Genomic DNA, 12,104 nt, shown 5'->3' on the forward strand with positions numbered 1-12,104 from the left:
AGGGTCTGACTCTTGACTTCGGCTCAGGTCATGATCTCACAGTCCTGAGATCGAGCCCCTCGTTGGACTCTGCACTGGGCATGGAGCCTGCTTGGGATTCTCTCTCTTCCTCTCCCTCTGCCCCTCCCCAGCTCGTGTGCATGCACTCTCTCTCTCTTTTTCCAAAAAAAAGTCACATTTATTATTACAATATGGCTCAAAATAAATTTTAAAAAAGTGACAGGGGCACCTGGGTGGCTCAGTCGGTTACAGTTCAGGTCGTGATCTCATGGTTCGTGGGTTCCAGCCCCGTGTTGGGCTCTGTGATGACAGCTCAGAGCCTGGAGCGTGCTTTGAGCTCTGTGTCTCCCTCTCTCTCTGCCCCTCCCCCACTGATACTCTGTCTCTCTTTCTCAAAAATAAATAAACATTTAAAAAAATTTTTTAACGACAAAGGTGGCTTTCTTGAAAACATAGGCTATTTTAAAGCCAAACTACCAGATATTTATATGCAATACTTACTCCTCTTTTAGCTTGATTTGGTTTCTTTTTTATGATAGAGGACACCTCTGTCAAAAAATAAAAAGTAGAAAGTCAGACCAATAGAAATACTCAATTTTTCTAATTCTAGCGTATTTTTTTTAAATTCTAACATATTGTACATATTATGTAAGAGACTGTAACATTTTCCACCTTAGTTGGTCACCCAGAACATTCAAGCACACGAGTGTATTGCAGATTAAGAGAGCTTTGTTAAAATGGAGTTTCTCGGCACTTCTAAGTAGGATCCAAGCTCACAGAAAACATTTTGTGCACACCACACTAGAGAGAAATGAAGAGCCTGGCCTTGCCCACCCCACCCCACCCCACCCCACTCATTGCTTTCTTCAGAGCATTTCTTAAATACATTAGAACCAACTCTCCTCTTAAGCTCTGCTCTTCAAAAACTTCTAGAATTATTTTAAGATATAAAGTTAGCCAGGCATTATGCACACAACGGAAGCAGTGGTATGGTTTTTCACCCTGACTTGTATACAGATTTATCACATCAATCAATGAGAGTTACAAAGCATTCCATTATTTGAGTAGTAAGGCTTTCTAAATTGCACAAAAACAGATGAGGCTTTAAGATAAAGTTTCTTAAAAATCGTTTTCTGGGTAAACTTTAATCATAGATTACACATTCTGTTTCTACAATTATGTTTAAGAGACCCAGTAAGAATAAAATTTTAACTTTTTTCTTACAAGATGAGAATGTGCTTTAATAATAGAAAAGACAGCATAGGGGCACCTGGGTGGCTCAGTCGGTTGAGCAACCAACTTTGGCTCAGGTCATGATCTCGCGGTCTGTGAGTTCAAGCCCTGCGTCGGGCTCTGTGCTGACAGCTCAGAGCCTGGAGCCTGCTTCGGATTCTGTGTCTCCCTCTCTCTCTGCCCCTCCCCCACTCATGCTCTGTCTCTGTCTCAGAAATAAACATTAAAAAAAATTTTTTTAAAAATAAGAAAGGACAGCAAATAACCACACACAACTAAAGATTCAAATTTAGCCCTAACGAGAGAATAACATCATTACGTGCCAAGTAGGAAAAAGATATCTATGGAAGTGTTTCTTTCCATCACTTTCTTTTGGATCCATGTTAAAGCACTCACGTAATCTGCTCCCAACCTCCTACGAGGCTATTAACTCGGGGTGAAAATATCTGGAACATTTCTAATAGTTCAGCTATTTTTTCACCAAAGTACTTGCTTTCCAATTAATGCCATATGCGCTCATTTCAGAGTATAATTCCCTGATGATGAAAAATTAAAGATCCTGGTAAAATCAGAAAGAGAAGAACACTCTAGGAGACGTCGCTCTGCCCTCTGCTCATGCTGGGAACATAACCCAGTTCAACACAGATGAGCAAATCAACAGTTTCCGCAGCTCAGCCAGGGACCCCGCACTGGTTGCCGCCACTCACGGGCCTCAGGCTGGTCCTAAAGGGGAACGGCATTTTTGCTCAATAAAAATCTTATTAATAGATTAGTAATCATGATGCCAGATTACACATTCTAGGCAGAATGGAAAGCCAGGATTCATCTTTATCTCTTAATGAATCTCACTGTCTGAATCAGAATATGGAGTCATAGGCGTATTACCTAAAGCAGCCTTTGTTGGTGCGTTAAGACCTTCCACACTTGGTCCTTGTTCTGGTCCACCTGAAAGTTAAACATATTGATATCAATGCAGAAAATATACTCATTAAATGTGCTTTTGAATATAGGACACATTCAACTTGCTCGGTACCACGTGTTACCCAAGTTTGTCGATTATTGGTTTTCTTTTTAGCTCCCTATTCTATTTTACCATTACAAGAATTTTTTTTTTAATTTTTTACATTTATTTATTTATGTTTGAGAGACAGAGAGAGACAGAGCACAAGCGGGGGATGGGCAGAGAGAGAAGGAGACACAGAATCCGAAGCAGGCTCCAGGCTCCGAGCTGTCAGCACAGAGCCCGACGCGGGGCTCGAACTCACGAACCACGAGATCATGACCTGAGCCAAAGTCGTGATGCTCAACCGACTGAGCCACCCAGGCGCCCCTATAAATTTTTTTTTAATGTTTATTTATGTATAGAGAGTAAGAGCATGCACCTGAGAGAGTCAGGGAGGGGCAGAGAGAGGGGGGTGGAGAGAGAAAGAATCCCAAGCAGGCTCCACGCTGTCAGCACAGAGCCTGACGCAGGGCTTGAACTCACAAACCTTGAGATCATGACCTGAGAAGAAGTCAAGAGTCGGATGCTCAACCGACTGAGCCACCCAGGCGCCCCCAAGGGGAGGTGGAATTCTAAACGATAAGACCTTTTGGAGAAACTCTGCGGCTAAGAATGCAGGGTTTAAAATATTTACAAGAACAGAATCTTGTTCTGCATGTAGTTACCTCAGTTTCCTGTTAGCAAATCAAATGGGAGACACCTGGACTCCAGAGGTCACAGGGACACCTCCAGGGCCCCGTATGCTTCAACCTCCAAAGGCCTCTTATGCTAACTAGTTGTAACAGTAACAATATTCAAATCGCCATCGGTACTTTCAGAAGGTACAACGCTCGCCTTGTCTCTGTGTTAGTCAGGAGAGTGTCGGGATTATTTTTTCTCCTCTGTCCTTTTGGACAATGACAAACCCGTCGATGGCTCAGGTAGATTCCTTCTCTTAAAAAACAATCCCCCTCTGGAGGGGCTCACAGCCCAGGGAAGGGACCCACACGGACGTGGTAATTCCCAGAACCAGGCCGAACTGCGCTAAGAGGGAGACCACACATAAATGTGGTCGTGACTGGGAGTGTCCGTGGGGTGGACACAGCCTCTCTGAGGACAGGCGTTCGCGCAGAGACTCCAGGAAGGAGGCGGCAACATGACAACCGAGGACAGATTCCCACTGCAAGCGACAGGAACGAAGGGCCAGTGCGGCTACAGGGCAGTGTGGGTCTAAGGAGCTGAATTGCTACGCGTCACTTAGAAAGGTGTCTGTCTTCTGGGAATGCAAGCTGGTGCAGCCACTCTGGAAGACGGTATGGAGGTTCCTCAAAAAACTAAAAACAGAACTACCCTACGACCCAGCAATCGCACTACTAGGCATTTATCCACGGGATACAGGGGTGCTGTTTCGAAGGGACACATGCACCCCCATGTTTATAGCAGCACTATCAACAACAGCCAAAGGATGGAAAGAGCCCAAATGGCCATCGATGGATGAATGGAGAAAGAAGATGTGGTATGTATACACAACGGAGTATTACTCGGCAATCAAAAAGAATGAAATCTTTCCATCTGCAACTATGTGGATGGAACTGGAGGTATTATGCTAAGTGAAATGAGTCAATCAGAGAAAGACAAATATCATGACTTCACTCCTATGAGGACTTTAAGAGACAAAACAGACGAACATAAGGGAAGGGAAACAAAAGTAATATAAAAACAGGGAGGGGGACAACACAGAAGAGACTCATAAATATGGAGAACAAACTGAGGGTTACGGGAGGGGTCGGGGGAGGGGGGAGGGGCTCCATGGGGAAGAAGCACTAAGGAAGCTACTCCTGAAATCACTGTTGCACTAGACGCTAATTTGGATGTAAATTTAAAAAAATTAAAAAAAATTAAATTAAAAAAAAAGAAAGGGGTCTGTCTTCTTACCAGACACTTAGGGTCACAGGCACAAAGAATGAAATGTGCCAAAACGTCACAGACTGCAAATCATACAAAACCCAGCCATGCCAGCGTCCTTCGCATACGAAGGGAACAAGCTTTTTGTCTACATATGAATTGCAAAACGCTTATCACCTGTCTTTAAAGCATCTCTTCGGAACAGAAATGTTGCATGTGTGATAGATTCGTTAATCTCTTCCCTTCACGAGGCTTGAACGTGCACAGAAGGCTTCCCCGGCTCCGAGAGGACAGAAAACCTCCACCCGTTTCCTTGCAGCACCTTTATACTTCCATGATTTATATTTAAATCCTTGACCCGCCTGCACTGTGTTTGGTATAAAGAGTAAAGAACGAATTCTACTTTACTGTAATATTTTATCCAAAATGCTAGACGCTTGTCCCAACTCATCCACTGTTCCCCAGAATGCAAAGCGTTCCCGTCCTGGTTCCCTGACAGGTCTACTCCTAAGACCAGTAAAATGAAAAACCGGCATCCTAAAATCTGCAGTTTGCTGCAATCTCAGACACTCCCACCCTTACACCTGCACTTCAGTGCAAACGAAGCGACTTTTCCTCACAGCAAGCTCCCTACCCCGCTCACAGAGACCTGAGTGGCCACTCTCCCAGGACTCTCTTCTCGATAAGTATCAGTCACTCTCTCCGACCCTCCAGCAAAACCCTCGCCAGGAAGTTTCTCGAGTAAGCATCTCAGTCATAAAGCTGGTGGAGTGTTTGGTCTTTGCTACTTCACGAGGTTCTCTCAAGTTCCCCAAAGCAGCTCAGCCCTTCTGGCCACGCTCCAGGGTGCCCACGTAGCTGTCAAATGTCACCTCGTTGTTAATTTGCTCAAGCCTTCCGGCTAACAAAAGATGCTCAGTCTTAAACCAGAAAAGTTGACATCTTGATCCTTGTTATTCCTATCACATAAGTGATGTTTTTAAATGCGAGCAACGGACATAAGTACGGGTACAATAAATACAATCCTATAATAAAGTCACCAGAGGTAAATCATTAGATACCAACTATTCATAGAATTGGTCTTAAAATGGAAATCTTGTTTTCTGACCGTAGAAGTAACAGAGACACATAAAAAAGTTCAGTCACATCAAAACTATATCAAGTTGAAAGTAAAAGTAATTCATTCGGTAATTTTATTCTCTGGTTAACAATTTGGTATGTACCTTCCAGAATGTTTTCTGTGTGTATATGTTTTTGCTTCAGTGTTTTACAAAAATGAGATCATATTTCCTGTTTGGTAATATCTTCTCCCCCCACTATATAATGTACCATGGGCATCTTTCCTTCATGAAATACAAGGATCTTATTTTCTCTTTCCTTTTTTTTTAAAAAAAGATTTTATTTTTAGCGGCACCTGGGTGGTTCAGTCAGTAGAGCGACCGACTTTGGCTTGGGTCATGATCTCACGGCTCACGGGTTCGAGCCCCGCGTCAGGCTCCGTGCCAACAGCTCGGAGCCTGGAGCCCGCTTCGGATTCTGTGTCTCCCCCTCTCTCTGCCCCTAACCTGCGCACATTCTGTGTCTCTCTCAAAAATGAACATTTAAAAAAATTTTTTTTAAAAGATAAAAAATGATTTTATTTTTAACTAACGTCTACACCAACGTGGGGCTCAAACTCACAACCCTGAGATCAAAAGTCACGTGCTCCACCTACTAAGCCAGCCGGGTGCCCCACAGGACCTTATTTTCTAATAGTTTCATAGCCATTGAACCAAAGGATAACATCACACGACAATTCTGAAGACTACCTTCATTATTAGCTGGAGTGGTCTCCACATTCCTTGGTGACGAAGAAGATGCTTCTGGCTGTGCTGATGTCCAGCCTGTGCCACTCACCTGAAGGTGAGAAAACTCACCAGTCAGCAAAGCAAGAAAAGAAAAAAAAAAAAAAAAATCAAAGCTAATAATGGAATGGTCACCTTCCAGGTACCTGGGTTAGCGGCAAGGAAAGATAATATTAAGACATGTCTATTCTTTTTTCTTTTTTTTAATTGAAGTATAATTAACGTACAGTATCCCATTAGTTTCAGGTATACAATAAAAAGATTCAACAACTCCATATATTACTCAGGGTTCATCAAGATAAGTGTGCTCTTTGTCCCTCTTTACCTATTTCAACCCTTCTTCCACCCCCCCACCCGTGCTTCCTTCTGGCAACCACCAGTCTGTTCTCTGTATTTAAGAGTCTGTTGTTTTATGTGTCTCTTTGGTTGGCTTCTTAAATTCCACATGTGAGTGAAATTACATCGGATTTGCCTTTCTCTGTCTGATTTATGTCACTTAGCATTATAGCCTTTAGGTCCATCCATGTTGTTGCAAATGGCAAGAGCTCATTCTTTTTCGTGGCTGAGTAATATTCCTGTGTGTGTGTGTGTGTGTGTGTGTGTGTGTGTGTGTGTGTGCGCGTGTGTGTGTGATCTTCTTTATCTATTCATCTATGGTGGACATTTGGGCTGCTTCCAGAGTTTGGCTACTGTAAATAATACTGCAATAAACAGGGATATAGATCTTTTTGAATTAGTGTTTTCATTTTCTTGGGTAAATAGCCAGCAGTGGCATTAGTGGATCATATGGTAATTCTATTTTAAATTTTTTCAGGAACTTCCATTCTGTTTTCCACAGTGGCTGCACCAATTTGCGTTCCTACCCATGGTACGTGAGGGTTCTTTTCTCCTCACATCCTGTCCAACACTTATTTCTTGTGATTTTGATTTTAGCCATTCTGACAGGTGTAAGGTGATCGCTCACCATGGTTTTGATTTGTGTTTCCTTGATGATGAGTCATGTGGAGCATCTTTTCCTGTGTGTTTGCCATCTGGATGTCTTTGGGAAAATGCTTATTCAGGCCCTCTGCCCATTTAAAAAAAAATTTTAATGTTTATTTTTGACAGAGAGAGAGAGAGAGAGAGAGAGAGACAGAGCACGAGCAGGGAAGGGGCAGAGAGGGAGGGAGACACAGAATCCGAAGCAGGCTCCAGGCTCCAAGCTGTCAGCACAGAGCCCGACTTGGGGGCTCGAACTCACGAACTGCGAGATCATGACCTGAGCCGAAGTCGGACGTTCAACCGACTGAGCCACCCAGGCGCCCCTGAAAGCAGCATCTTAATGGTCCCTTCTCGTTATTCGTGGTAGTTACGTTTTTTTTTTAAATATTTATTTGTTTTTGAGACAGAGAGAGACAGAGCATGAGTGGGGGAGGGACAGAGAGAGGGAGACACAGAATCTGAAGCAGGTTCCAAGCTCTGAGCTGTCAGCCCAGAGCTCAATGCAGAGCTCAAACTCACAGACCGCAAGATCATGACCTGAGCCGAAGCTGGACAGTCAACCGACTGAGCCACCCAGGCGCCCCTTGTCTGCCCATTTTTTAATCAGATTATTTATTGTTTTCAGTGTTGAGTTGTACAAGTTCTTTACGTATTTTGGACATTAACCCGTTATCAGACATATCATTTGCAAATACGTTCTCGCATCCGGTAGGTTGCCTTGTCCTTTTCTTGATGGTTTCCTTCGCAACGCAAAAGCTTTTTATTTTGGTGTCGTCCCAAGAGTTTGACTTTGCTTCTGTTCCCCTTGCCTGAGGAGGCATAGCTAGAAAAAGGTTTCCGTGGCTGATGTCACAGAAATTACTGCCTATGTTTTCTTTTAGGAATTTAATGGTTTCAGGTCTTGCATTTAGGTCTTTAATCTATTTTGAGTTGTTTCTTTCTGTGTAGGGTGTAAGAAGGTGGTCCAGTTTCACTCTTTTGCATGTCGCTGTCCAGTCTTCCCATCACCGTTTGTTGAAGAGACTTTTTCCTCATTGTAGAGTCTTACCTCTTTTGTTGTAGATTAACTGACCACGTAAGTGTGGGGTTATTTCTGGCCTCTCTATTCTTTCCATCGAACTGTGTGTCTATTTTTGCACCGATATCATACTGTTTTGATTACTACAGCTTTCTGGTATATCTTGAAATCTGAGATTGTGATGCCTCCAGCTCTGGTTTTCTTTGTCAAGATTACTTGGGCTATTCAAGGTCTTTTGTGGTTCCACACAGATTTTAGGATTTTTTTGTTTCAGTTCCTTGAAAAATGGTGTCGAAAACACGTATATTCTTAAGTCTCTGTTTTAAGGCTCCAATTCCTTATTTTTCCTCCACCAGATTTTTATTTTGTGATAACTTCAGACTTGCAAAAATGCTGCAAAGATAGTAGGGTTTCCATATACGCTTCACCCACCTTCCTCTGATGGTAAAGTACCCACGGCACGTCTGCCAAAACTAAGAATTATCACGGAGGGATCAATGATTTAGCTATCGTTATTAGCTAAACTCCAGACTTTATTCAGATTTCACCACTTTCCCACCCCCGTCTCTTTTCTCTTCCAGGCTCCCATGCTGCATCGGTCGTGTCTCCTGAGTCTCCTCCGGTTTGTCACAGCTGCTCAGTCTTTCCTGGTTTTCCACGACCTTCGAGCTTCTGAAGGGTAGCGATCGGCTAGTTTGTAGAATATCCCTCAGTTCGGGTGTGTCCGATGTTTTCTCGTGCTTAGCCTCAGTTTGGGGGAAGAATGGCACAGGGCTGAGGTACCCTTCTCACTGCCACACGTCAGCTTCCCTGAACGTGGGCGATGCGGACCCTGATCCCTTGGTTAAGGTGGTGACTGCCAGGCTTTTCTCTGATAAAGTCACTGTTTTCCCCTTCCCATTCCCCAGTTTTGGGAACAAGTCACCAAGTCTGGCCTGCACTCAAGGGGAGAGGGGGTGAAGCTGCATCTGTGGAGGGGCAGACTATCTACAGATATGACTGAATTTTTCTCTAAGAAAAATCATCCCTTCTCTCCACTTATTTATCCAATCATCTCATCATTATTAGTGGGGACTCGTGGATATTCGTTTCATTCTTTGGATTGTAATCTGAACTGTCGTTATTTATTTTGTTGCTTGAATGATTCCAGTTTTGACCACTGGGACCTCTTTCCGGTTGGTTCCCGAGTCCTTTAGACATGCCCTCCCCTATCTGCCACCCGCTCCGCCCAGCACCTGCTTACTTTCCGACACTCCAGGGCACTCCAGGCTCCCCAGTGGCCCGGGCCCTAGAATCGGCCATTTCTCTGAAGGTAGCCCCGGGTCCTCCTGGCAATTAGAAACCAAGATGTGGGTGCTGGGTGTGCTTGTGTACCGGAGCGTCCCTGTCGCTGGGCCTCTTGGTGGACAGAGGCGGGTAATACATGTGTCTGTCTCTGCTGACCCATGTGTATCCACTACTGTCATCGTGCTCCACTGTGTGTGTGCGTGCGTGAGTGTGCGTACAGAGACATGCTGAAATAAACGTGAGTTCACGTTAATGCTAATTCCACACGAATTCCCACACTAGGCACCAAACTGTCGTCTCCTCCTTCCAGCCTGTCACTTCTATTCCTAACACTTCTCGGCTACTAGTCCTGGACGTTCTAGATCTCGTTCTATATTAAACAAGAGGCACAGATCATGACAGACCACCTTATCTTTTCTTTTGTTTTCTGTTCTCTTCTTCTTTTTTTTTTTTTAATTTTTTTTTTTTTTAACATTTATTTATTTTTGAGACAGAGAGAGACAGAGCATGAACAGGGGAGGGGCAGAGAGAGAGGGAGACACAGAATCTGAAACAGGCTCCAGGCTCTGAGCTGTCAGCACAGAGCCCGACGCGGGGCTCGAACTCACAGACCGTGAGATCATGACCTGAGCCGAAGTCGGACGCTTAACCGACCGAGCCACCCAGGCGCCCCTGTTCTCTTCTTTTTTGAGAATTGTTTCTGGTAACTGTTAACTATGTCAATGAATGTGTATGTGCACATCATAATAACAACAACAAAAAAATCAAGGCTTAGCAATTTATACACCTTTCCACATTTTTACTTGGAAGTTGGTTACAGAACGGGTTAAACAAACAATGCTCCCTCCCCAGTGGGGCTGGGAAGAGGCAGGGCAGTGAACAGACATCTGAGGCTCTGAGCCAGGGGTCCACCTACGTTTCCTCACAGGACAGCTCCGTAAATATTTTAGGCTTTGGAGGCCTCACGTTCCCTGACCTGAGAGATCTGGGGATTGTTCTTGGCTCCTGTCGGACCACGACGACAAAGATCATTATTCTGATAGCATTTACTGACGGTGCACCCTGTGCCAGCTCCTAACTCCTTGCATCTGTACTGACTTCATTCTTACAACAGCCTTGAGATACGGTATGCTCTATGGGCACGACTAAACAGGGACAATGAGGTTCAAACCCCTATTAAAATTTGGGTTAAAAAAAAAAAACACCTGTCTTCGTTCTTGGTCAGTTCCATAGCTGTGACCTGAATCATGGCGCCACCAGTAATAACTGCTCAGCCCCCCTGGAGCCTGGGCATGGGCCTGTAACCAAATTCTGGCCACTAGGATATGAATGGAAGTGATGTGCACTGCCTCCAGATTGTTTTAGTAAAAGGGGGGGGCACACGCTTCCCTAGAAGCTTCCCTGCCCATTGCTGCGAAAGGTCATGAGCTGGGGCAGACACTTTGGACTGTGAGATAGAAGCCAGTACGTGGAGAAGAACAAAATAAATCCCTCGGTCAGTCCTGGACAGGCGACTTCCGAACTGCTGATGGAGATTCATTTCTATCTTGTGTAAAGTGATTTATTTCGGGGTTGTTTATCACAGCGGCTTAGCTTGGATCCTAAGTGAAACATTTCAATATATGCCCTTTATAACTGTAGGAGTAAGCATACTTTAAAATTATATAAAGCAGACTACATACCTCAGGAGAAGCATGAGAGGCAAAGAAGTCTTCCTCTTTCGGTGGAGAGGACAAAGGCGGAACCACACAGCTATCAAGCCACAGCTAGAGCAAAAACATAAAGTGTGTGCTGAGTCCTTCACCTGGCTTTAAAAGTTTTTCTTTAATACTCTCACTCCCTTTCTAGAGACCTGTTTGCTAATGATTGGTACTTTCCACTATTATACAATCAGTTAACAGGCCTACACGGGGCCCCTGAGCACATTTTGGTTATGTATCAACCCAGTAACTTTTGCTCCCAAGCCTTGAGGATGTCAAGACCAGGTTCACAAGCCGTTTCTGAAAAGGAAAGACGGAGGGCTTAATATCCAAGTGCATATTGTATCTAGAGTATCATCAATCCTCATTTTTAGTGGATTCCATGTTTGCAAATTCACCTACCTGCCACAATTTATCTGTAACCCCCAAGTCAGGACTTAAGACACTTCTGCGGTCCTTCATAGACATGTGTGGATCAGTAAAGAATGTAGGTCACCCCGAGGTGCACGTTCCCAGCTGAGGCTGAACAAGGTGACGCTCTGTCTCCTTGTTTCAGCTCAAACTGTAAGTAAGTGTCCTTTTTTGTGGTCGATTTAGCGACACATTTTTCACAGTGCTGTGCTTTGTTGGTGATTTCATTGGTTAAAATGGCCCCCAAGCCCAGTGCCGAAGTCCTACCTTGTGTTCCTAAGCACAGGAAGGCTGTGATGTGCCTTATAGAGAAAACACAGAATGAGGTAAGCCCCACCCCCCACCCCCGGGCATGAGTTACAGTGCTGTGGACAGGGAGTTCAATTAATGAGTCAATAATTATATATTAATGATATATTAAATATTATATATATACCTATAGATATATCTAAATATATAGATATCTATAGATATATCTATAGATATCAATATACTATTAATTATTATATATTTAATTGCATATTAATAATATATTCAGCCTGGCTGGCTCGGCCTGCTTAAGCATCCTACTCTTGATTTCGGCTCGGGTCATGATCTCAAGGTTCGTGGGTTCGAGCCCTGCATCGAGCTCTGTGCTGACAGTGCGGAGCCTGCTTGGGATTTTCTCTCCCTCTCTCTCTCTCTCTGCCCCTCCTACTCCCTCTCTCTCTCACAATAAATAAACTTAATTTTTCTTAATTTAA

The 12,104-nt window shown here is 44.0% G+C and overlaps 1 protein-coding gene across 1 annotated transcript in view; it reads right to left on the bottom strand.

Annotated features, from left to right (window-relative positions):
• Positions 1–12,104, bottom strand: part of ARFGAP3 (ADP ribosylation factor GTPase activating protein 3) — a 55,569-nt gene that overhangs the window by 27,407 nt on the left and 16,058 nt on the right. The window contains exons 5-8 of the mRNA XM_047866822.1: positions 10,933–11,016; positions 5,929–6,016; positions 2,119–2,178; positions 502–548 (exon numbers count right to left, since the gene is read on the bottom strand). Coding sequence (XP_047722778.1) covers positions 502–548; positions 2,119–2,178; positions 5,929–6,016; positions 10,933–11,016 — 279 coding nt within the window. The remainder of the gene's footprint in view (positions 1–501; positions 549–2,118; positions 2,179–5,928; positions 6,017–10,932; positions 11,017–12,104) is intronic.

The sequence above is a fragment of the Prionailurus viverrinus genome, chromosome B4 (assembly GCF_022837055.1).
Source record: "Prionailurus viverrinus isolate Anna chromosome B4, UM_Priviv_1.0, whole genome shotgun sequence".
Taxonomy (NCBI): Eukaryota; Metazoa; Chordata; class Mammalia; order Carnivora; family Felidae; genus Prionailurus; species Prionailurus viverrinus.